This window comes from Pecten maximus, chromosome 9 (assembly GCF_902652985.1).
Source record: "Pecten maximus chromosome 9, xPecMax1.1, whole genome shotgun sequence".
NCBI lineage: Eukaryota > Metazoa > Mollusca > Bivalvia > Pectinida > Pectinidae > Pecten > Pecten maximus.
In genome coordinates, this window is record NC_047023.1 from 20,384,495 (window position 1) to 20,412,040 (window position 27,546).

Genomic DNA, 27,546 nt, shown 5'->3' on the forward strand with positions numbered 1-27,546 from the left:
GAGTCTCGTTTGACCACTACACATGCGCGTTTCTAATGACAACTTGCAACGCTGTTTCCGTGTGTTTTCACTGCACAGAAGTTTCAGAAATCAACGTTTCAGCCAACTTGTTGGGATAACAATCCGAAATAAAGATGCCGCCGAAGGCAATTGGAAAAGGGAAGCAGGTATATAGCGCGTTTTCTAAAATTAGTTGAATATTCTCTGTTGAAGTGGAATATATAATTTGTCAGGTTACTGGCATTATTCTACTCTAAAATGTGTGTAAAATATTGTGAACATTGAATGAAACCATCAAAATGTCAGCTCGTTCATAAACATGTGATATAGAAGATAATCAGTTTCCTTTCAGTTTCTATTTCGTATCCATGATAATTTCACAAAAATGGAGACTAGAGAACTATAAGCAGTTTAATTCTCTGCATTTATATATTGTATGTGTGTAATTCAGTTTTATCAATCACTGTAAGTCAATGTTATTTAGGCATGACTGATGTGAACATGTAACATGATAGGGGAAATGCAAGAATGCTACCTTTAATTGCCACCATCAATACTTGTACACTGTAGAATCTAGTTCTTGGTTAAGTGCTAATACTACCTTTAATCAATTCCCTTTTCTTAGTCTTTATCTTTAGTTTATTACAAACCAAATGTTGTATCTCTCCCTTCTCTCATGTAGTGCATCTACATAAAAGTTTGTATGTTTTTGCAATATTATTTATGACAAGTCTGTTTTGTAGCAGAAAAGAAAAAATGCAGCCATCATGCAGACTGGGACTCAAACCCTGAACCAGAACTTTTGACTGATATGCTCCACATTGTACATAACGTACCAATTAAACTACCACATTGGCAATTCTGCTACACATGATAGTGACATGTATGAAAAGTACATAGAAGCAAGATGATTAAGTCCCTACCCACAGGCATTAATGTCTAGCCTTTCTGTCAATATGATATACCCATGATATTTAGTTAATTGACAAGGCTAAGTGCATGTACGATGTACCTCTACCTACATGTATCTTACACAAACTACTATGTTTTGAAATATTGTTATTTTGATTTCTTTAATATCTGTTACAGATGTTAGATTATATAGACAGCAAGGGAATATATAAAGATTCAAATAGGTGAAATTTTGGTCTCTGAAAATATGTCATCACAACCATTGAATCATTCAATTTCATTTTATCTTTATTAAGGATATGTTGAGAATTTCCCATGTAGAAGTATAAATGTTGTTATTGTTATATATTCTGTCAGTCTCTGATTTAGTTATTTACTTGTACATAATTATGTCTGTTTATATTATTTGATTGCAATAGCTGGTTTTCTAGTTGAACAAGTTTCTTAAACTTATGATTTCTCTGATTTTAGTTGTTTAGCCACATGACTCCTAACTTCCTTATAGTCTATCATTGTAATACAATATTCAACCTAATAAGGGTACAGTAATAGTATGTTAACAAAAACCCATTTGTGACACGGATAAAAAGATATATATATGATTAAAAGTTTCATCAGGGTTTGAAAAATGAAAAAAAGATTATAGAGAAAGCAATATTGCTTCGTTTGAACATCTAAATGTTAATTCGGTTATATTGATATTAGAATTTAGATGTATACCTGTATGTATATAGACTTATTACTCCATATCAAAGTAATTAAGCAACATTTTTATGGATTTGATTTGACATTTGTGCACCCATCCTTTTATCACAGGAAAAATGTAGGGATGCACTTCTAGAGACGTGTTTAAATTTAACTGTTTAAACTGGAAACTCAGCTGTTGATGATTTTGTATTTCAATACTGAAATTCACATTATCTCTAAAGATATGACTTGCAAAATTAGTTTGATGTTTTGTGCATGCTCTATATATTGATTTATTTTTTATAGAAAATCTGGTGTGCCTTTAACATTTTACAGTTTGAGTAATTATATTAACCTTCAATGAAAATAATACAAATGTAATATACATGTAGATGCATCAGGGCCTTTGTTTATTGGTTTTGGTTGGGGCCCTTTCTCTCATTTTGGAAAGAAAATTGGTGAATTAGGAAAGATTTGTTCATGGTAAATACTAAGTAGCAAATTTTGGGAATTTCGATTAAATATGTAATATAATTTCAATTGGGACTGGGGCCTATTAATGGTCCAAAAAAGCCCCCAGAAAAAGCCTGCATTGCTTCTTTATTAATGAATTCCAATTTTAGTTGTGAAATAATTTACATTTGCTGAAATTAATTTTGATATCTAACTCTGATCAGCACCCAGATTTTCAATTTTCATTAGTTATTGCCAATGAGTTTTTAATCCCTTATAGCACCTTCTAGCATGTATTCTGTATTCTTGATGTGTGTAGCATTCAATCCCTCTTATTTATTCACTCTCCTCTTCAGTCTGCAGAACTTTTATTCACATTCTATGATGATCTGAATCCAAGCTTCAATTTAATGACATTTTAACAGCATGTATCTTGTCTCATATAATCAACATTTATTTGTAATTAATGTTGATAACAGAATATTCTCTGAAATTCACTGATCTCTTATCTTACAGCTTTTCACAGTTATATATCATAAAAACTTTCAAGTGTTTCTTATCTAATTTTATTCACTTGAAAATACTGAGCTATTTATGCACGACATATTATTTTATATTTGCTTTCCCCACTATAAATTCCTTGCTTGAACGTTAGAACATTTTACCAATATAGGACAGTATAATGACAATGATTTTGGTTTATATCTGTCAGTAATGCATGTCTCCCATAGTATAACCATTACTTACAGCATGTTGATTAATGCATGTATACTCTGATCTAAACTTTAGTCTTTAACACTCAACTGTTATACTGTAGTCATAATTAACACAGCAGAGTTTACAGTCTAAAGTTTTACACCACAATTCTCATACAAGTAGTAGGGACTTAGCAAAGTAAAAAAAATTGAATAGCATCTACTTTTTAATTCTATTTCATAACTTTCTATTAACAGAATATGAATAGTACATGTTTAAACAAGAAGCATTCAAAGTAAACCTACAAACTTTGGAGTCAGTATATATTTTTTTTCAATTCTAGAATTACTACACTTTTTTTGAAAAACCTTTCTTACACAAAATGTTTGGACTCTTACAAATGGGTCTGTTCTGTGGAAAGGATATAATCTCAAACAAAGTGTAAGAGTTTGGCTGGTCAGTTGGAGACTTAAATATAAGTGCTGGTCAGTTGGAGACTTAAATATAAGTGCTGGTCAGTTGGAGACTTAAATATAAGTGCTGGTCAGCCAAACTCTTACACAACGAAGAGTTTGGTCTACCATCCATGGGACAAACCCATGTTTGATTTTTTTCTTCACATACAATGCACTTACAAATATAAAAATACCAGTCAGAATAACTGTTGATCTACTTCGCCGACCAAAGCCCATTGACAAGCACTTGATGACATCATGAAAACAAAATGATAACATCACATCAACAATTTGTTATGTAATATCTGTCTTTCCCAAGCTTCCCTGTGTGTGATCGAGTTATCTCTTCCATAAGGAAACACAGGATCACCCAGTCCCAATTAAGAGATGACAAAGACTTGGTAATAATTAATGTTCTTGTTTCTATTTCTTCATCAGATAATGAATACAAATAATTCATGCTTACACACAATTCATTAAATGGTTAAATAACATTAAATTCATATCTAAATCTACATTGTGTTTTGAATATAAATCAAATGTAATCATTGATGAATCATTTTTTCTAAATGACAAAAGGCAAAATATTTGACATATTTTTTAATTAGAATTTATTCAATACTATTACATTTGTATAATTTAATTTTGCTTGTAACAAGCATTTTCATTGGCTCAAAAAATTATGTTATCATCTCATAACATAAATAATGACTGTGACGTCAGCGGAGTAATCGTTGTTCACGGGATTTTGTATTTATCGATGTGTTTTTAAATATCTGGAGCAAAATAAACATGTTAAACTTAATGAAAATGTTTCTTATTGTTGTTAATTAAATTATAAGGGTTAACTGTAATATTTTTTTTTACGTTATTACTCAATAACGTAAAAAAATATTACAGTTAACCCTTAAATATAATTTTTTTTTTACACAAAACTTATTTGTGCAAAATTTGTTTAGGATGAAACACGACTTTGTAATTTTACATGAACACATAAAACAATTTAGTTTTTTTTTTTATAATCAATAAATGAAAATTGTTTAGGTGTTATTCAATATTTCTTTTTTGAAACCATATAAACATAGTAACATCAACAAAAAGTAATGTAGGGTACGTAAAGTGCAAATATAAGTCCTAGGTTGAGAATTATTTTCAGGATCTGCAGTAACACAAATCATGGTATAGAAACAATGTAATGATAGAGAGGTCAAAGCTTGGTTTCATGATATGAATTGAATAAATTGTTTATGCAGGCTGGAGGAGCAAGTGACATTTCCCGTCGGAGAACGACGCGGATGAGAGGGGTAAGTTAAGTTCATAACCATGTCTCATTTTTTTGATTTCATTTGTAAAATATAGGTTGCTCCTAAAGGTAAAACAAGAGGAAAGGTTCCAGGAAAGGTATTTATTCACAAAGACGAATTAAAAGATGAAACATATTTAAATCATTAGAATAAAAAAAAATAGGTATAATTTTTTTTTAAATTTCTAACAGAATTGTCTTTTACATAAAAAAAAAAAAAAAAATGGAAAAATGAATTAAATCAACTTTTATTCAAACATCAATTGTCTTTTACTGTTAAATTGTAATAGTGATATAAAAATTGGTGGATGTGTTTGCAGGATGGAGACGACATGACAGACATGGGTGAGGGTACAGATGCTGAGGACTGGATGCATGTAAGTAAATAGAAGGATTTTCCAAGGGATTTTCTTATCATTATTTTGACTGTACAGATACATTTATGATGAAATTACTTTATATACAATAGTTATTGTAAAGTTTCTTTATTAGAGCAAAACTTACTTCTCTGACATGTACATTATCCGTTACTCATTGTAACACTACCATGTTTATCCTTAAATGAATCCCCTCTCCTAGTTTTAAAATTAAGTATTAAAGGTTCAGGAGGGCTTATTTGTGAAACCACATTACTTGCTTTATTAAAACTGATGATTCTTCAAAAATGAAGATAGGAGCTATCTTTGGACAGGGGCTTATTTGAGGATAAATACAGTATAGTCTTGTCAGAGTTATTTATCTACTCTAAAGTGTACAGGTTATAAACTGTTTAAAGTCATTAAAGATAATTTTATATAATTGATATTTCAAACATTTCGACCATATATTTGTTCAAACAAAACAATAAATCTGAATTTCTTTTAAGAGATTAAGTATTATCATATTCATCCTTTATTTCAAATGCTTTAAAGGTATTCAGTTACAATATTTGAAAATGAAAAATATTTATACATGCATAAATAAAAGATGACATCATATTTCTTCTTTTCCAGTCCAAAGCTCTTGTCAAACCAGATGATCAGCTGGACCTCTCTGAGAATGCAAGTTGATAACTACCAGAATTTGATTAGTGAAACGCTCACATATTAACCTAGCTAGTGTATATCATGTATTTTGCTATGTGAACATATGGTTGTACTTGAGTCATTTTTTACACTCAGTTATTGCACAGATACTTTGGTTTGATTGTACATTTTGTAAATGTCTGCAATGATTTATAAAGGTCTAATGTAATCATATCTGGTAAAAATAATATGATATATTTGTGTCTTTTGAAGTATTTATTAATAATATTATGCAGATCACCTAGGAGAATTATAGTAAATCTTATTTCTTATTTTTCAAATTTATATTTTAGCAATTGAAAGAAGAGTTCACAAGAATTCTGACAGCAAACAATCCCCATGCTCCACAGAACATTGTGCGCTACAGTTTCAAGGTATGTATAATCTATTTCTGTAAGCATTTTGTTTTTAATTAAAAAAAAAAAATTTTGTTTCCAAAATATTTCTTGGAATTGTAAATAAATCATATGTTCTTCTGGTATTTCCATGCTGTTCTTCTGACTCTTTATTAAGAGGACATTGCTTTGAAAAAAAGCTTTATTCTTCCAATTTGAATATGGTTTGTGGAATATGAATTTATCAAAACGTTTAAACATTTAATTTACAACTGTAAGATTTTCTTGCACCCCAGGAACGTCAGTACAAACAAATCTCCAGTGTTGACCAGTTGGCCATTCACTTTGCTCTGGATGGAAACATGCTTCATAAAGACTCGGACGAGGCAAGGAGACAGATGGCAAAGCTTGGAATGCCTGATGGTGAGTGAGGGTGACAGTGTTGTAGCTCAGCTTCTGTATCATAACTTTGAAACAAAAGTATCTTAGAAAAATCACTATAGCTTGTATTTGGAGTGGGGTACCTTCTGTGTATACAGTTACAGTCCGTTTAGACTTATTTTTTCTTAATGGTTATAAAAAAGTAAGCTTTTCTGATGTCAACCATAACATCATTTTGAGGTATATTGTTTGTGCTAGTTGTGATCGAAATGGTAGCATATACATTAATGCTGGACAGTAGAACATGTGGTAAGAAAATCTACAAAGTACTACTACTGATAGCCGGCCCCATATCTTAACTATATTATCACTGAACCATTTGCCATGTTGAAGGAGAAGCCACAGGATTAAGTCTGGTGTCTCAAGGTAAAGTTTGCCGGCCATCTATCTCCCTCCATGTTGTACCTAGCAGTAGTAGTAAATAGATTAAGGTGTTAGATCACCTTACATTGATTTTCTTTCCTGACCCAAAATTTCCTTTTCTTCCTTAACTACCTCCATAGATTTATCTGGTACCTTTTTATTTGACCTAAATTCCCTGCCTTTTTACATGTCAATTATGTTTACAAAAAAGCTTACTAAACAATAATATTAAACTTTTTCACAATTAAAAAAAATATTAATATCATAAAATGATTTAACCAGTGAATAGCATTACAGTTTTAGATGTTATGATCAAAAGTTTAAACTCAAAACCTAAAATACTCAATAATATTGAGGATAACATTTAATTATCTTTAACCTTATAATACAGGTAAAAGTAGTTGTATTTTATCGATCTTACATCATTTGATCTATATACATGTTCTATACTGTTGTATTTGATTCAGATCCGATATTGTCAATGGTACAGATTCATTTTCTAGTGGTAGAAACTACCCTTGATATCTATGTACCGGAATGTGGTAGAAATTACCCCGATACCTATGTACGGAATGTGGTAGAAATTACCCGGATATCTATGTACGGAATGTGGTAGAAATTACCCTGATATCTATGTACGGAATGTGGTAGAAATTATCCCGATACCTATGTACCGAAATGTGGTAGAAATTACCCGGATATCTATGTACGGAATGTGGTAGAAATTACCCTGATACCTATGTACGGAATGTGGTAGAAATTACCCCGATACCTATGTACCAGAATACATTAAAGTGTGTCTCATTAAAGTCTCGGTGAAACCTATTCGATCGAAGCTTGCCTGTCAGCTTGGTCCTGACAGAAAATTGTTTATCAATATTGTGTACATGTACACCTGGCAATTTTCTGATTTACAAAAGCACCCAGTGCGAGAACAAATAATTTAAGATCATTTTCTGTAATCTTAATTTAGGTGTCGTGTTCCCCTTTAGAACCCATAGTACATCTTGTTTAATTGTAAATTGCATTATGATTTTTTTGAATTGTTTTAAATTTGTGTTATTTTGTTTAAGAGTGTAGCTACATTATGTTTTTTACTCAATATTTGTTACATATTTGAACCATGTAATAATCAATATTTGTGCCTATAGATGTTATGAATTAACATAATAGTAAAAGACATATTTTATTTCATGAACTAAAGTTACAGTATACAATGCATTAGATATATTACAAGCAATGATAAGGGATCAAGGAATAAGTTATTTAACTTATATCAAGCTGTTTTCTTATGTAATAAGTGCAAGAAAAAAATTGAAAAACTCATCAAAATGAAATAGATTTACAATTATCTTTTTTTTTTATTTGAAAATATTTTTACAAATAACCATTACTTAAAGTAGTCTGACCATTTCTTCAAAAAACTGTTAACTTTTCTATTATTTTCTGTTATTTTCTATATAAATGTTCATTGTCTTAATTTGCATGGCCATTAATTTATTAAAGCTTTCACTTTCTTTTATTTGGTGCCAATTAATGTCGTTTTATATATACTATAGGTTGTAAAAAGTTCATATAAGCAAATATGTATTAAATCGTAGTATTATTATCATCACAAAGTATCCAAAGACAGTTTAAATTTAAAATTACAACAGTCTCTATATTTTTATGGCCATTGAAACTGAGGTAAAACACTCCGATATTTGTTATACATGAATATAGTTTGTTAGAAAAAAATATCTAGCTATCGGATAGATAGAAAACATCTGAATCAATGATTTCTTAATTTTTTGTTAAAATTATAATCATGTGTTATTTTTAAATAAAAGACTGAAAGGACATTGAATTTTTCACCAATCTTATGGCTCTGTTTTAATGTCTTGATAATCAATTACCAATATTTATTAAACTTAACAAAATATGTCCATTAACCTGTTTATTAATCAAGAGGGGATAATTGCATACCCAAACATTAACCTACTTTTTATAAATATGCACATATATAGCCAGGAACTGTAATTATATATGTAAGCGTGTCTGTTTTACAGCAGTCCAAAGTGAACATGCTGGTAGTGAAGGTGGCGAGGGGGCCGGAGCTGGGGCTGCCGAGGGTGATGAGGCTAAAGAGGAGGTAGGGGAGACAACTCTTTCATTTACTAATGTGCAGCATGTTTACCTTTCATATGTACCTAAACCTCATGTCCCCTACATCATGTAGAGCCTCGATCTTACTAAGTATACATGTATATCTCTGAGTATGGCAGACAAAATCTATGCATGTGTCAAATTAATAGTTTGGTCAATTATTTCTTACGGTTAAAATACCATCTGAATTTAAATTCTGTCAAATGTAATCTGTTTAGTACCTTTTAGCTAGGTTAGTGAAAGATATTTTATGAATTATACTGGAAAGATAATTTTTTGTATTGTTATACTTATTTATCTTAACAACTATTAACTCTGTGCTTCTGAAGATCTTTAGACATATGATTATAGTATCTTTACTCTGGCCACTTCAACAAATTCAAGAGTTGTACAAACAACATCACCATACAAAAATATGTATGTAACTATGAGAAACTATTGACTAGAATATACATTTTGTACTGATCTTAAAAGCTGTCAAGAAAAATGTGTATTGATGAGCCTATCTGATCCATTTGACGTATAATAATTATGTATCAATTCAGTAATAAAGAAAAACTATACCTTTAAATGATTAATTAATCAATCAATCACTGACACAACCTTAGATATATATTAATGTAACACATCAGATTTTTGAAAAATACAATAATTAGTGACTATCTGTGTAAAAAACACATTCATGAAGAAATTTACAGGAACAATTATTTTTTTGAAGTTATTTTTTTTTAAAGCATCCCAGTTGTTTATGGGATAATAATTAATAAGTAACAAAAGTTACCTGATTTAATGTTTCGCCTATTGATTACTGCCTGCAGTCTGGTTCACCCTGTAACGACCAGGCTGAACTTGAGGAGCCTGTGCAAGAATTGGTATAACTCCATCACTTTTAAATCTATCCATATAATTTTTATGGGCACTATTCTCACATAAAACTTGTGTTGCTTTATGGCCATGCACTTACACTGTAGAAAGGAACAACAGTTATGAGTCTCATATCTCATCTGAGCCTCATAACTTATCTCATCTTATTGAGATTAGGTGTTTTTTTCAAGTCTGATAGGTTGACCTATAGATTTTAATCCCAGTTTCCCACATTCCCCTATAGACAATTTAATTGATATGTGGTTTTGATAATCGATTCCCAGTATTATTAGTACTAAATGTATAAATAAATTAAACACCTCTGTAAGTAAAGTTTCAAAATCTTAAATTAGGTTAGAAAATATTATTGTGTGTAATTAAAGTTCCAAAATCTTAAATTAGGTTAAAATAATTCATTATGTATGCAGTGCAACATTTTTTATTTTATTTTTTTTAAATTACAGTGTATGTTAATTTTCTGGTTGGCTGATTAAATTTGAATTAGGTTCAATTTTTATGCAGAGTAAAATTTCTAATACTGTATTCAGTATGATAGCATGTAAACCCAGCACCCTTTCTTTTCTTGTCATGTAAACAAAGTTATAAATACAGTGTATATATTATGATACACCTTTATCTTATGATACACCTTGCCATGTTTTCTTTTTAGATTTGCTTTACTTCATTTGTTTGACATTTGAAATTTTCTTGTTGTAGCTCTACGTGTACTTTGTGCATTCTGTTTTGTCAGTATATACCATATTTGTTTTGAATGATCACTTTGATTTTTGTACAAGTTTTATCTGCTCATTATTTTTGGCTTTTTAGAAACCTATTCAAAGTCTTTTGACTTCCTGTGATATGATTAACACAAAAGCTATGTACAGTTTAATAACATAAAGAAAAGAACTGTGATGTATATTTTATTATCTTGAAAATTTTTGAAATGTATCTTTAAAAGTTTAATTTTCTGTGCTATCTTTTAAAAGAGATAGAGAAAAAGAAATTGAATAGATTTTGAAGTTATGCATTAAAGATTGGTTCCATTTCACTTTACTACATATATTAGCTTGTTTGTTATTTAAATTACCTGAAATAATAAAAAAAATCATGTTAGACATCAGTTAAGATATTATTACTCAATATTATTAATGCACATTTACGTGTAGGTTAGTAATTGCTTACTGTTGACACCTTTGACTGTGGTTGTATGCCTCCATTTGGTTTACAGTTGTTTGAGGATTTATGTGTACACGTCTTTTCATCCTAGGGAAAGGATGAAGGCCGTGATGATGCTGCCACCCCTGCACCAGCTGCAGCAGCTGGGGGTAAAAAACTCACCAACCAGTTCAACTATAGTGAGAGGGCTTCTCAGACCTACAACAACCCCTACCGGGTAGGTATTTTAGATTTGTTTAACATTTCTGATGCATGCATGCATGTGTCCATAGCACAATTAAAGCATGTAAATATTCAAAATTTCTCATGAATTTTTTAAAGGATTTAGTTCATAGTGATGCCAGTTTGATAACTGTCATATATTTGTTATACAGGAGCGAGGCACAGCCACCGAACCTCCCCCACGGGCCACCTTTGCTGGTAGTGTCACCCAGTGGGAAATCTTTGATGCTTATAATGAGGACTTCGAGAAACAGGTAAAGACACAAGATAGTTGGACCATTGTAATCAAATGGTTACACAAGGTTAATACAAGGTGTCGGGTTGTATTCTTAGATTCATTGAAATTTGAATTCTGTGCAGATAATGAAACACATACTATTTGTTAATTATGTTTTAGCATTACATTTTTTTTTAATTTCAGAGAAGGCATTTTATTAAATTATTAATCATTTTTATTTTCATAATTATATATACAATACATGTATATAGTACATATTAAGCTACATATCCAAATTTTGTAAATTTTTGTAAAATGCAGCACATCAGCCAATAGAATAGGAAACAATATATTTAAAAAAATTGTAAAATGTATGGTGAACATAGATTTTAAGTGATTGAAAAAAATAACTAGTAATACAAAAATATAGTATTTCATCAATGTTTTGTATTTCAAATGTAATTTTAGTATCCCTGCATTTCCCAAAATTTGTTTTCTGCCTCCACGTGATGGTGTTATCTGTTTGTCTGATTCTCCTGCTCCCTGTATAGTATGACACCTCCCCAGTATGACTACCCATTCCTGTGTGATCCCTCCGTAACCTGAAGTTAATCGTCCAAGGTTTTGTTTTTAGTACCAGGCCATGAAGGCTAAACAGATCCAAAAGACACCCTCTATCTACCTACACCACCATCAGCTGATACAAGTATACCCGTCTTCTCCTTTTTATTTTATTGGAGGAATGCAACAATTATCATATAGATCTGATAGTGGTTATAGATTTCAGAAGCATTATGCACTGGCTGCTGTCATTCTGAGGCAAATTCTGGCTACAGTAACCAGCATGAGCTGATTATAGGGCACTCTCAGCCTCCACTTCACAAAAAAAAAAAAAAAAATAGATAAAAATAAAATCAATAAATACTTCATATATCATGTAAAATGATAGTTTAATTCCTTTGGTAATTTCTTTTCTTGCTAAAATTCAAAATACATTGTGATTTTGATAAAGTGGAGACTGATGGTTTCAGTAATTTTGCTTTTTTCAATAATCTTTTTTTCATCAATCATAGGATTCAGAAAGATTTGTGTACATGAAATTATAATCATTGATCTTTTGTTCTACCCAAATTTTAGGTTGGAATTAATTTTATAAATAGATTAATAAAAACACTCTGTCTAATTTTAACTGGAAGCTTTGTTAGCAAGTTAATGTGAATACAAGTCTTTCTGTATCTAAAAAGAAAAAAAAATGAAGGTATCTAATTTAGTGTAATTTAGTACTGTGAATTGAAGGCATGACTTGGGCTACAGACTATCATGCAGTAGAGAATTGAGTATCAACCATTGCATGAACTTTTATATGAATAGTTTCATATGATACGAAAATTAATTACATGTTAATTAGTGTATAGTTAAGATAGTTTGAGAGTAAAATAATGTAGTTTTTCATTTTTCAGTATGCATGAATTATCTTTTGCCTGAAGTAACTCCCTCCCACCCCACCCCACCCCCTCCCCACTTTCCCACAACATCAGGTACATTTTGACTAGACCTTGTTATATTATCACTACTGGGTCTCCTCAATTTGTAATTGAAATTACAAAATGAAAGAAAAATGTAAATAGTTACCTTTCTTATTTTAAACATTAAGCAATCTATGTATGATAGTGATCGATGTTTGACCTCATATGTACCATATAGCGTGCTCGAGCTGCCCGCAAGTCTGATCATTTTGGATTTGGTCCTGTGAAATATGGTGGCAGGGTAGGTGAAGACCATCGCAGTCTCGTTGTTAAGTGGTATTGTCACTGTGTCTGATGGAACCTTGTGTAACCACTGTGGAGTATTTCTAGGACATCTGTAGTGTTGGAGATTGGATCTGAATGGTTATTTGAGGAATATCCTCTGTGCATCACGTTTTGTATATGTTTAGCATGTGGTTTTTGAAAATGAGATTATGTCAGATTTATGCTAGCTGTCACTCGATGTCTGGAAGGAAATGGTCTGATATATCTGTAACATCAGTTGTATTTCTATTGAAGATGTGACTGTTAATAAATAGTTGTGATATGTAAACTATTGTTTGGTACAATATATGGGGCATGTTTGTATTTTGGCTTATCAAATCACAAACTGACTATTGCATCCATTTTATAGATATCGTACCCCAGCTCTTAAATCACCCAGAAGCATTTATAAAGCATATGATGGATTTAAGCAAAAATTAAACCAGCATCCATGTACATGCAGTTACAGGAGTATTACATTTTAACCTAATTTGTATACACTCGATGGGAATATTTTGATTTATGAAATTTTGATTTGTAGTATATATATCTACACAATTCTACAAGCTCTAACACCCGGTATTGAAAACAGGTTATAAAGAGAATGCTTTGATAGAAATTTTACCTTTATGGGGCTACTTCTTCAGTAGTATGCATGATATAGTATACTGAGATAAATTTGAATATAATTACAATATATATATATATAGATACAGGGTCTACATTTACATTTCTGTATGATATTTATGAAACATCTCTTAAGATTTTTTTTTCTTTTAATTAGTGAGCTCCTTGTGAGCAAATGAAATCAATTAAAGTACAGGTCGTGAAATTTTTCATAAATATCATATAAGAAGGTAATATGAAGATCCTTTTTATCACATGATCAACAAGTTTAGGAAATATTGAGCATAAATATTACTTCACCAGGTCAATATTTAGGCTAAATCTTCTGTATCAGGTTCTATTTGTCCCTGTTTTGACAATAACACAGAATCTTAGAAATTTGTGTCGTCATTTTGTTTTGTTATCATCATGTCATGATCACCATATTGTATGGGTGTATTGACATGGATATATATATTCAACAAATCTTTAACAATGCTTGGTACTTGTCATGTGGTAAATCTGTACACTGCATGTGATTTGCATGTCTTCATTATTTATAGCTTTTTATACATGAAGTTGTTATCTTCCATGATTTAAGTGACTTACCCACATCTAAAATTTGATTTCTCCCTTTCTTTTATATATTATGTAATTTACCTTGATTTTTTGTTCACCAGATTTGCCAGCTTCTGAATTATCACAGAAATTTCAGCTTTCATATTTTTTATTCATTCATATTTTGAAGTTTATACTGAAAAATATTATTTATTAGCAACACTGCATGAAGAAGCATGATATGGATCGAACTTCAGTATGTTTGTATGTGTTATATACTGTCTATCAGTATTTTACGGGTAAAATATGTACTGTGTATTGGTATACTTAATGGTAATTACAGGTAAAATATATACTGTAACTGTTTATCAGTATTTGATTATGGGTAGAATTTTGTATTGTTTATTAGTACATGTACTTATATAATTTAATACAGGTAGTTTGTGTATGTTGGTTATTTAAACCTAAAAGAACAAAATATCTCCTGTTGAATAACAGTTATTAATGAAACTTAAAATTTTTCATTATTTTGATGTTGTAGGAGAAAAACAAGGAAAAGAAGGTGGTACCAGGCCGACAGGCTGAGGAGAAAACGAGAAAGAAGCTTACCATCACAGAAACACAGGTACAGTTGTCTCCCCTTAGATTCACCAGCCTTTCTGTGTGTGACACTCATGATCATCCATTGCCATTGCTTCTTCTGTTCCTTGTTATGAAAAATGTACCAATAATTCAGTGATGACACATTGTTTTTGTTTACATATATCTTTTATAATGATATACCGAAAATATTAATTTTGTCTTGTCAAAAAAAAAAAAAAATGTTCAAATTAGATCTGATAACAGATTCTAAATTTAAATGACCTGAGATACTTTAAATGTTTTAGTCTAAATTCTACAATATGGTATGTATGTTTCACACTTACTTTCTGAGCTTAGACATCACAAAAAAAATATATGTGAATATTCAGATAATGCTGAAATTTAAATCTGTCTTAACAATTTAAATGTTCTTTTGACCTCCTCCTTTTAGTTAGAGCCGAACGTACTAACATACATTGTAGCTCTGTCACCATTCAGACAACACAAGTATTACTTCATCTTTATATGCACCTCTGGTCTATCAGATTTTCTACAAATGAGAGAAAAAAAAAATAAAGACTTTTTCTTTATCTGTAGTACAGTGTATATGATATTAGAGATATTTCTTCAGCTAAACAAAAAAAAAAAAAAAAAAAAATCTGTCTTTCTTCGATCTCTTCATGATGAAATGCAACTCTTGTTCATATTTTTCTCTATGTTATTTGCACATGCAAAATATTATAAAAAGCACATTATGACTGTTTCTACTCATCTTTTCTTAGTATACAGTCAAGCTTTGTGAAGCACTTATGTTTGAATAGGATGAATTTAGCAATTTAAAATTATAGTCATTGCAAATCAACTGTATGTGTTTTAATTTAAACGATATGAATTTCATCGTGTTGTAAGCTCTCTTTAAATACCACCACTGAAGCATAACTCAAAATCTGGTAATCTTTATCAATTTGAAAGTACATGTATTGAGAAATCTGTTTAGTAAGAATTGCTAAACTGATCAGCTTACTTCTAACTCATCATTACCATCAGCTCAATAACGAACATTCCATCTTCTCATTTAAGATTATAATTTATTCATATGATATCAATGATGTCTTGTGTTTATTGTTTTGATGTAATTGTTTAATAGCCGCCTACACATTCATTTTCAGGAGAGAGTATGTTTTTGTTGGGTTTATCAATTTACACTGGTAAACTTGGTGTGTAAGAGTAGCATCTAGCTGACATGGTTGGTTGAGTTGAATCACTTGAGGGCCATTTGTTGTTAAGAATTTGATTGGTAACATCCAATTTGCATGGTTTTCAGAGTGACGATGTGACCAGAATTCAAAACGCAGCACAGATTGTAGAGAGGATGGTGAACCAGAACACATATGACGATATAGCACAAGGTGAGATTAGATATAGCATAAGGTGAGATTAGATATATAGCACAAGGTGAGATTAGATATAGCACAAGGTGAGATTAGATATAGCATAAGGTGAGATTAGATATAGCACAAGGTGAGATTAGATATAGCATAAGGTGAGATTAGATATAGCACAAAGGTGAGATTAGATATAGCATAAGGTGAGATTAGATATAGCATAAGGTGAGATTAGGTATAGCACAAAGATGAGATTAGATATAACATAAGGTGAGATTAAATATAACACAAAGTTGTGATAAGATATAGCACAAGTTGAGATTAGATATAGCACAAAGATGAGATTAGATATAACATAATGTGAGATTAGATATAGCATAAGGTGAGATTGGATATAGCATAAGGTGAGATTAGATATAGCACAAGGTGAGATTAGATACAGCACAAGGTAAGATCTGATATAGCATAAGGTGAGATTAAATATAACACAAAGTTTTGATTAGATATAGCACAAGGTGAGATTAGATATAGCACAAAGATGAGATTAGATATAGCACAAAGGTGAGATTAGATATAGCATAAGGTGAGATTAGATATAGCACAAAGATGAGATTAGATATAACATAAGGTGAGATTAAATATAACACAAAGTTGTGATAAGATATAGCACAAGTTGAGATTAGATATAGCACAAAGATGAGATTAGATATAACATAAGGTGAGATTAGATATAGCATAAGGTGAGATTGGATATAGCATAAGGTGAGATTAGATATAGCACAAGGTGAGATTAGATACAGCACAAGGTAAGATCTGATATAGCATAAGGTGAGATTAGATATAGCACAAAGATGAGATTAGATATAGCACAAAGGTGAGATTAGGTATAGCACAAAGGTAAGATCAGATATAGCGCAAATTCAAGATTTGATATATAGCACAAGGTGAGATTAGATATAGCACAAAGGTGGGATTAGATAAAGTGCAAAGTGAGATCAGATGTAGCACGAGGTGACATAAGATATATAGAACAATTATGAGATAACATACACTAATAAAATAAATGCATAATAATATGGCACAAGATGAAATGTCTTTGGTGATAAGAATGAAATATACTTCTTTTTTTTTACTTTAAATATGTTGTCGATAGCTTGCAATTGGTGTATTACTTAAAATTGCACAAACTTAATTCAAAGCCATTATTGTTGTTATCAAGATTTATACGAAATGTTTTGCAGATTTTAAGTACTGGGACGACCCGTCAGATGAGTACCGTGAAAATGAGGGTACCCTATTGCCCCTTTGGAGATTTACCTTCGAAAAAGCCAAGAAATTGGCTGTTACATCACTTTGTTGGAATCCTAAGTACAAGGACCTTTATGCAGTATCGTTCGGCTCTTGTAAGTGGATATATTTTGTTCAACACAAGAGAATTCTCATTCTTAAAATAGTGACCAAGAGAATTTACATTCTCAGAATGCAAATATGGTATGAAATTGGGGTATAATCATGATTAAATTGATTAATTGTAGTTTAAATGTGGTCTAACAGATGAAGTTTTCAATAAACTTTTATATCTATAAGATGTTGGCTAACATAAATCCATCAATGATCAGACACCTTTTCTTCAAGTCAGTAATTCCCTAGTTGGCTCAACATGTAAATACAGCACACATTCTGATTAAGTTTTAATATGTCATACAATTACTTCAAGTTATGGTAATGTAAATTACATTTCTCTTCATTTTCCAGATGACTTTATGAAACAAGGAAACGGCATGATTTTGTTTTACTCCCTAAAGAACCCCTCCTTCCCCGAATTTATCTACGAGACAGACAGCGGCTTGATGTGTTTAGACGTACACCCAGAACATCCGTACCTGGTGGTCGTGGGTTACTATGATGGCAGTGTCGGAGTATTTAATGTTGAATGTAAGGAACCGGTGCACAGGTGTACGGCAAAGAATGGCAAGCACACAGACCCCGTCTGGCAGGTAGGTACTGGGGTCTGAGGAATAGGGGTATGGAGGCACAGTGGTATATTAATTGGTATTAAGACCCTGAGCTACAGTGATCAAAGAATCGCTAGTTCAGTGCCAAAATTCTTGTTACCTTGGACACTCTGTTGCTTCAGTCAACTTAGCTATAATGAGTATTTGCTAGGTCAATATTGGAAATGTTGTGGACAAGCTAACATTGAAAAATGGCAGCTCGAGCTGAATCATCCCAAAGGGAGTTGAGTAAGATTTATATATGACCAGCAGCTAAAGGAAGTTAACCACAGAAAATTATCTGTTAACCTGTTTGAACATTTTTATCTATTTTTAGCCTCATTGGAATCCTTAAAAAAAAAAGAAAAAAAAAGATTAAAATCATAATATAGGTTCATATTCCAGTTTATTTGTAATGTAATTGGTACTCCTGGAAATAAACAGTCACTGGATTTATATGAATGAGCATCCGTGTGTTTTATCCTAAAACAATTTGTCTACATGATGTCCTTTCCCACCTGATACAGCAGTTTTCATAATATCACCTCTTTATATTATTATATTACAGGTTCGCTGGCAGAAGGATGATTTGGAGAACAACCACAATTTCTACTCTATATCCTCTGATGGCCGAATTGTACAGTGGACTATCATCAAGGTACTTATTTTCCCTCTTGTAACAACCCTCACATACAGCTGTCAGTTGTATGTCAGTATGATAGGTACATTATCTTTGATTATTTTTCATTCTGATAAATTGTGTTAATGTCACATAATAAGTAACAAAATAAATATACGACAAGCTCAAAGATTGTCCTACAGCAGACTATTCTTACAGACAGAGAAAGGAATTAGTCTATGCATTAATTACATGTGCTTGTAACATATAACTTGGATTTCAGAATGAGCTGATCTACCAAGACGTGATCCAGCTGACATTACCTGAGGCACCAGCTGAGGGTCCCGATGGTACAAAGGTCAGCACTGTCGGTAAGTAATGTTTGTAGACTTTTCCAGATCCTTTATGATGTTATTTGTATATTATATATGGTATCAGTCTACAGTAGAGTTACACGTGTTTATTGTGTGACTTTCAGGTTGTGGTACAGCGTTTGACTTCCACAAGAAGAATGACTATATGTTCCTGGTGGGTACGGAGGAAGGTAAAATCCACACCTGTTCCAAGGCCTACAGCAGCCAGTTCCTGGACACCAACCTTGCCCATAATATGGCAGTGTACCAGGTGCGCTGGAACCCATGGCACCCAGACATCTACATTACTTGCAGTGCTGACTGGACTGTAAAGATCTGGGAAGTTAGCAACAAGACCACCGTAGACACCAACTCAGAAAACACTGAGAATATCTCTTCCAGGTATAGTATTGTATGTCTCCAGTGTAGACTACAAGATATAAGATAAGATATGATAAGATACAGTCTTTTACTTTTAGTTTAGTTGTGATTTGTGAGGAATTATCAACAGGAAAGTTAACTGATTGTGTAATAATTGTTTTCAGGAAAGCTCTGTTCACCTTTGACCTCAACAACTCAGTTGGGGATGTGGCCTGGGCTCCATACTCCTCAACAGTCTTTGCTGCTGTAACAGCTGATGGAAAGGTAGGCTCATAGGCCTTGCTGCAACAAATTACATTTGAAAAATAATTTAAGGAAAGAATTATTTCATTTAAACATTTCAAATACTGGAATATTTTTAAGAGTTTGATTTGAGTTATACAATGAGAATGTTTTTGTCTATAGACATTAATTCAAAACCTATTTTAGAATTAAAATCTTTCTCTTTTTCCTTCAGGTGTTTGTATATGACCTTAACATAAACAAGTACGAGCCCCTATGTGAACAGATGGTAGCTGTGAAAAAGAAGACCAAGCTCACTCATATAGAGTTCAACCCTGTTTATCCCATTATAATTGTTGGTGATGATAGGTAAGTACCATAACATTTCTCGTTGTAATGTTTTTATACTCAAAAGAATGTAAAATCTCAAAGAGTGTATTACAGTGAATTCATTACTGAATCCTAAGTAAACCAATCAATGCATTTTACAATTTCAGGGGTAATGTTACAAGTTTGAAATTGTCCCCAAATCTCAAGAAGATGCCAAAGGTAAGTTTTCATTTATTTATTTTTTTTTCGTACTAAAAATAAAAAGGATATTCATTTGACCATTTAACATTTGGTTTGATAATGATAACTGATGAATATAAACTTGATTTTTCTTCTTCCATATGTAACTACATGTGGTACATTACTTGTGTATACATGTACATATGATCAAAATATACAAAGATGATTAAAAAAAATGTTTCATTTGAGACATTAGTTTAATGGCACATACTTCATATAAACAGTATAGCATGTGTATAACCGTAAATGTTGTAATGTTAAACATCAAAATAGACCTATATATACATCATAACCGTAAATGTTGTAAACCCTCAAAAGGGACTTATATGTATACTATAGATGTTGTAAAACTAATCTCTGTCCCTCAAAAGGGACCGATACGTCTCTCCTTCATGCTTGTTAAACGTGTATTAGTACAAGTATGTAAATCTGCACTGTGGACGTGTGAATGTGACAGCAGTTTGTGGTCATGGTGTAGGTAGTGATTTCACAGGAAGTACTTTGGTACTTACTACCTTGTCAGTGTGTGTACACCTCATTGTGTTCACGCTCATTTTCTCACACTGGTAAATATTTTGTAGAATGCTACAGATTCAATTTGATACTAATGATTGACCAGGTGCTATTTACGATATGACCATTGGTTATTGGGGAGGAGGGGGGGGGGGGGGGGGGGGGGGGGGGGCATTAATTCAATTGTATGGTTTTAATGAACAACATACATTCAGTATTGAGTGATATAAGTAATACAAGTCACAAAACTGAAACCGCTAGCTCATTCCTCATGTTGTATATCTGGAAAAGCCTAATTAATAATGTTATATGTATATCTTGTATCTAGTAATGAAATGTCGATCATTTTCTTGTTTTTTGTAAGCAAAATCCTATTTATGGTAATTCTTTTACAGGTCAATATTTTTTTTTATTATACTTTGACTTCATTTAAGAATTGAATATCTAAAATAATGTATAGATATGCAAATATTTAAAAACTTTATTAATGTTTTGTATTGTAACAGTTACAGTTGATATGATATTTTGATGTGTTATTTTTCAAGCATTACTTCTTAGAGGATACCGACATAAACGAAAACCCATTAAGAGTTTTATTACTTGTTACACTGAGTGTGAGTTGTAACTGGTATTTTATTATTACCAGAACTTTCCTTTCTCCAGCACAGTGCCATTGGATCCTTCCAATTCAGGCATATCTCCATTCAAATTTTACACATTCAGTGTCAATTAAATTTTACACATTAAGTGTCAATTAAAATTACATATCTTATTTTGAATATATATTTTCAATTTGATGAAATGTACTGCACACACATATGCTTGGCACTGTTATCTAATGCACAGCTTTGGCAACCGTTACTACACCACATGGATGTGTGAGACACACTTCCGGATAGGGCCATGGTGGCTTTCCCCTGAAATCTGATTTCAAAACTATGCAGTTGGCATCAAATCTGTGTTTTGGTATTGGGGAAACTAAACAAGTATTATTAGTGAGTCACATCTCGAAAAACTGTTGCAACAAAAATTAAGATTTTTTTCACATTATAATCATTTTCAGCAAAGTTTATCATTTAGATATGATTCATACCTTCCAATTCTGATTGGATTTGAACTTCAATATTCATCTATCAAGTTTAAAATGCTACGTGTAATGTTTACGATAAATTAGGGCAGTCTACGTTTAAAGTGTTAAATGTCAACGAGAGGTCTTACTGTATCATTAATAATGCAGATAGAGAGTCCCCGATTAAAACGCAAACGTCAATATTTGTATGATATAAAGCGGCGTTAGAAAGGTCTGCGTTTGTAACCTAAAAACCCTACGATTATATTGTAATAATGTCTCTATATAAATGTATATTTATACGTTTATAACGTAAAACGTCAATGGAGAGTTCCCATATTCATACTTTAACAAGTCAATGCAATTTCACTGAGTTTATAACGTAAAACGTCAATGGAGAGTACCCATATTCATACTTAAACATAACGTAAAACGCCAATAGAGAGAATATACTCATTGTGAACACGTCAAAGAAATGTCCCTCTCGTTACAACCTAAAACGTCAATTCGGAATTAATATCAATGTGTATACTGTAACACGTCAGTAGAACGTCCCTACGCTTATAACGTTAAGCCTCAATAGAGAGTTCCCGTGTTCACCGAGTTTATAACGTAAAACCTCAATAGAGAGTTCCCATATTCACTGATTTTATAAAGTAAAACGTCAATTGAGAATAACCATATTCAGAGTTTATAACGTAAAACGTCAATAGAGAGTACCTATATTCACGGAGTTTATAATGTAAAACGTAAATAGAGAGTACCCATATTCAGAGTTTATAACGTAAAACGTAAATAGAGAGTGCCCATATTCACTGAGTTTATAATGTAAAACGTAAATAGAGAGTACCCATATTCAGAGTTTATAACGTAAAACGTCAATAGAGAGTACCTATATTCACGGAGTTTATAACGTAAAACGTCAATAGAGAGTACCTATATTCAATGTGTTTATAACGTAAAACCTCAATAGAGAGTACCCATATTCAGAGTTTATAATGTAAAACGTCAATAGAGAGTGCCCATATTCACCGAGTTTATAACGTAAAACGTCAATAGAGAGTACCTATATTCACGGAGTTTATAAAACCTCAATAGAGAGTACCCATATTCACGGAGTTTATAACGTAAAACGTCAATAGAGAGTACCTATATTCAATGTGTTTATAACGTAAAACCTCAATAGAGAGTACCCATATTCAGAGTTTATAACGTAAAACCTCAATAGAGAGTACCCATATTCAATGTGTTTATAACGTAAAACCTCAATAGAGAGTACCCATATTCACTGAGTTTATAACGTAAAACCTCAATAGAAAGTACCCATATTCACGGAGTTTATAACGTTAAACCTCATTAGAGAGTACCTATATTCACGGAGTTTATAACGTAAAACCTCAATAGAGAGTTCCCATATTCACCGAGTTTATAACGTAAAACGTCAATAGAGAGTACCTATATTCACGGAGTTTATAAAACCTCAATAGAGAGTACCTATATTCACGGAGTTTATAACGTAAAACCTCAATAGAGAGTACCTATATTCACTGTGTTTATAAGGTAAAACCTCAATAGAGAGTACCTATATTCACGGAGTTTATAACGTAAAACCTCAATAGAGAGTACCCATATTCACGGAGTTTATAACGTAAAACCTCAATAGAGAGTACCCATATTCACGGAGTTTATAACGTAAAACCTCAATAGAGAGTACCTATATTCACGGAGTTTATAACGTAAAATCTCAATAGAGAGTATCCATATGCACGGAGTTTATAACGTAAAACCTCAATAGAGAGTACCCATATTCACAGAGTTTATAACGTAAAACCTCAATAGAGAGTACCTATATTCACTGAGTTTATAACGTAAAACCTCAATAGAGAGTACCTATATTCACGGAGTTTATAACGTAAAACCTCAATAGAGAGTACTCATATTCACGGAGTTTATAACGTAAAACGTCAATAGAGAGTACCTATATTCACGGAGTTTATAACGTAAAACCTCAATAGAGAGTACCTATATTCACGGAGTTTATAACGTTAAACCTCAATAGAGAGTACCTATATTCACGGAGTTTATAACGTTAAACGTCAATAGAGAGTACCTATATTCACGGAGATTATAACGTTAAACCTCAATAGAGAGTACCTATATTCACGGAGTTTATAACGTAAAACCTCAATAGAGAGTACCTATATTCACGGAGTTTATAACGTAAAACCTCAATAGAGAGTACCTATATTCACTGTGTTTATAAGGTAAAACCTCAATAGAGAGTACCTATATTCACGGAGTTTATAACGTAAAACCTCAATAGAGAGTACCCATATTCACGGAGTTTATAACGTAAAACCTCAATAGAGAGTACCTATATTCACAGAGTTTATAACGTAAAACCTCAATAGAGAGTACCTATATTCACGGAGTTTATAACGTAAAACCTCAATAGAGAGTACCCATATTCACGGAGTTTATAACGTAAAACGTCAATAGAGAGTACCTATATTCACGGAGTTTATAACGTAAAACCTCAATAGAGAGTACCCATATTCACGGAGTTTATAACGTAAAACCTCAATAGAGAGTACCTATATTCACGGAGTTTATAACGTAAAACCTCAGTAGAGAGGTCACATATTCACGGAGTTTATAACGTAAAACCTCAATAGAGAGTATCCATATTCACGGAGTTTATAACGTAAAACCTCAATAGAGAGTACCCATATTCACGGAGTTTATAACGTAAAATCTCAATAGAGAGTACCTATATTCATGGAGTTTATAACGTAAAACCTCAATAGAGAGTACCCATATTCACGGAGTTTATAACGTAAAACCTCAATAGAGAGTACCCATATTCACTGAGTTTATAACGGAAAACCTCAGTAGAGAGGTCACATATTCACGGAGTTTATAACGTAAAACCTCAATAGAGAGTACCTATATTCACGGAGTTTATAACGTTAAACCTCAATAGAGAGTACCTATATTCACTGTGTTTATAAGGTAAAACCTCAATAGAGAGTACCCATATTCACGGAGTTTATAACGGAAAACTTCAATAGAGAGTACCTATATTCACGGAGTTTATAACGTAAAACCTCAATAGAGAGTACCTATATTCACGGAGTTTATAACGTAAAACGTCAATAGAGAGTACCCATATCCATGATTTCACAGTGGAACTTTACTGAATGTATAACGTAAAACGTTAATGGGAAAGAATCCCCTTGTTGTGAATACGTCCATAACATTTCCTACTGTTTGTAACGTAAAACGTCAATTAGGAATATTTTTATATATACACACAAATGTATATAAAACAACAACAAAAACAAACAAACAAAATACGTCCATAATGTAACGCGTCAATAGAAAGGATCAAGGTTAATTATGAAAACAAAAAGCAAAAACAAAAAAAACACACGATCTTACGGACTGTTTATCATCAATACACTTGAACTTTGTTTGATAAGTGTGTTTATCTATCACCTGAACACCTCACTGACACTGATGTGTGTCTGCGTGAGATCTCTACGTCAGGTTTTTGTACCGTCACATTACATCCGCACTCATTCTTACTGAGGATATCGCTGAGTAATGTCATCCCTGTTTGAATTCACATGATGATCAATTGAAATGTGTTTGGCTATGGATTTCGCTGAAGTTAAAATATTTGAAAAGTGCATTCTTTTGTTTCGTTTGTTTTGGAGTAATTACTCTCGAGAAAATGTCCCGCTTTGAAATTCTTTTTTCAATGTCATTGAATTGCAACTACAATGTAAGTCAATGATGACTATTGATCAATATGAATTCACACATAGAAGAGACTCATTTTTTACTTCTTTTTATGTACTTATGATATGTAATGTAACATCAAGTTAAGTCTTTGTAAATATGTAGCACTTACTAAATCATAACCTTTCGTTCGTGTATGTAAAATTGTATGATAACAAATCTTGTACGTTTGTTCTTGATTAGCTGATATAATTGTATAACAGTTTACCGATCACTTTGTTTCACATGTTTGTAAAGAAGCACAATAGTCGTGGATTAACCTGTTCATGTAAAGTAGTATTGTGTGGTTATATATACTGTAGTGTTGTTTGTAAGGAAGTACCGTAGTTGTGGATTCTGTTATATGTTTGATTTTCATGATGTAATAACTAACGTAACAGTACTAACCAGTTTGGAACTGTATATGACACACAACTCATTATAATTTCCCGTGCTTTGTAGGAGAAGAAGGGCCAGCCTGCTATGGACCCAGCCCAGAGGGAAGCCTTGGAGATCGCCAAGCTAGACAAACTGCTGAACATGGTCCGGGAACCTACAGAGGGATCTAAGGCACCAGTAGCCACCGAGAAGAAATAGACCTGTAAGGAAATAGACATGAGAAAATTATTCTTGTGACTAACGCGGGAGCAACAACAAAATAAAACAACAATACTCCGTGTAATAGAAAAGAAAATAACAACAATGACCGACAATTGTCAAGAACAATGTGTCTTAACAAACACTAACCGTGTCACAAAACTAGGATTTATGCAAAAAGATTGGAAGATTGGAGAAGGACTAGAGAGATGTAGACATTCGTAACGGACAGCATTTAGAGAACAAACAAGTGCTTTGAATTTGTTTAATTTATTGAAGGTTTACTACTTGCTGAAGAAGAAAACAACTTCTAGACCGCCAAATGAGGATATGCTATAGCATGTATTGTGCATGCGACATTTTGTTATATTTTGCTGATTTAAGAATGCCATTTTCAAGATTATTGCTGTCATATCATATACTATCGTTTTGTATAAAAACGGCCGAATTGAACTGTATGTGTAATGTTATTCCGCGAGTACTGCTGGTACTTGCGTTTACTGTTAGCCCTATTAAGATGATATTTGTTTCATTTGGTCTGGGAGTGTATGATATTGTGTGAAAGGAATATGTGTGTTTATACATGGACATGAAAAGATATATTTCTTGAGAATTTCACTTTTTACTTGTATATTGATCTATCAATGTCATGATTATGATTTAACCAAATTCCATATTTATATATGAATAAAATAGAATTTTCATGAATAAGTTGTTTTATTGGTGTGTTGTTAGAAATGGGAAGATGTGTGTATCTGTGTTACACCCAATCTAGATGACCATCAGATTTGGTCGGTTGATTTGAGAAAAAAGAAAGAAAGAAAAAAACAACAGAAAAAATAACTTGAGATCAATCTACAAATATTGACACTTTTAATGTCTTCCTTTTAGCAACAGAGCACAGCCAAGACTCCAAGAGACAGCATACTTACGTTGACATTGCGACTTGTCGATTTATATACATATGTATCTACACTCTCCATGCCATCACACTGCAACATTGATGATTTTTCCAAACTGAAAATAATAATGTTCTTTTCAAAAATCAAAATCAAGACGAATGCTGTTGACATTTTAACTACTTTGAACCCTTTTAAACCCGCCTCTCTGGGACTATAAAATTCACAAAGTTTGACTTCTTGGTCAATGGAAGGTTCAAAGTTATAGCGGAATATTATTAAAGAGGAT

At 32.1% G+C, this 27,546-nt stretch overlaps 1 protein-coding gene across 6 annotated transcripts; it reads left to right on the forward strand.

Moving 5' to 3' along the window:
- The first annotated feature begins 23 nt into the window (after window positions 1-23).
- On the forward strand, window positions 24-27,066 carry LOC117334931 (dynein intermediate chain 2, ciliary-like). Of its 6 annotated transcripts, none has more exons than XM_033894784.1 (23): window positions 24-167; window positions 4,457-4,507; window positions 4,827-4,883; window positions 5,499-5,546; window positions 5,864-5,944; window positions 6,202-6,328; window positions 6,680-6,712; window positions 8,758-8,840; window positions 10,989-11,114; window positions 11,272-11,373; window positions 11,971-12,042; window positions 14,832-14,915; window positions 15,178-15,195; window positions 16,197-16,281; window positions 17,499-17,660; window positions 18,013-18,254; window positions 18,820-18,909; window positions 19,154-19,241; window positions 19,349-19,625; window positions 19,769-19,868; window positions 20,062-20,195; window positions 20,324-20,375; window positions 26,224-27,066. In XM_033894784.1, exons 1-23 carry the CDS (start codon window positions 135-137, stop codon window positions 26,356-26,358), a joined length of 2,280 nt encoding a protein of 759 aa, XP_033750675.1. In that variant the 5' UTR covers window positions 24-134; the 3' UTR covers window positions 26,359-27,066. The 6 variants fall into 6 exon arrangements, with proteins under 6 accessions (XP_033750675.1, XP_033750677.1, XP_033750679.1 ...); XM_033894785.1 differs by lacking the exon at window positions 4,457-4,507 and adding an exon at window positions 4,563-4,604 and having other exon boundaries at window positions 26-167; XM_033894786.1 differs by lacking the exon at window positions 15,178-15,195.
- The last annotated feature ends 480 nt before the right edge of the window (window positions 27,067-27,546 follow it).

Coding starts and splice junctions, on each gene's coding strand:
- LOC117334931 (XM_033894784.1), top strand. CDS start 135: ATGCCGCCGAAGGCAATTGGAAAAGGGAAGCAG. Junction 4,508..4,826: donor GAACGACGCGGATGAGAGGG/GTAAGTTAAGTT, acceptor ATGTGTTTGCAG/GATGGAGACGACATGACAGA. Junction 19,626..19,768: donor ACTGAGAATATCTCTTCCAG/GTATAGTATTGT, acceptor AATTGTTTTCAG/GAAAGCTCTGTTCACCTTTG.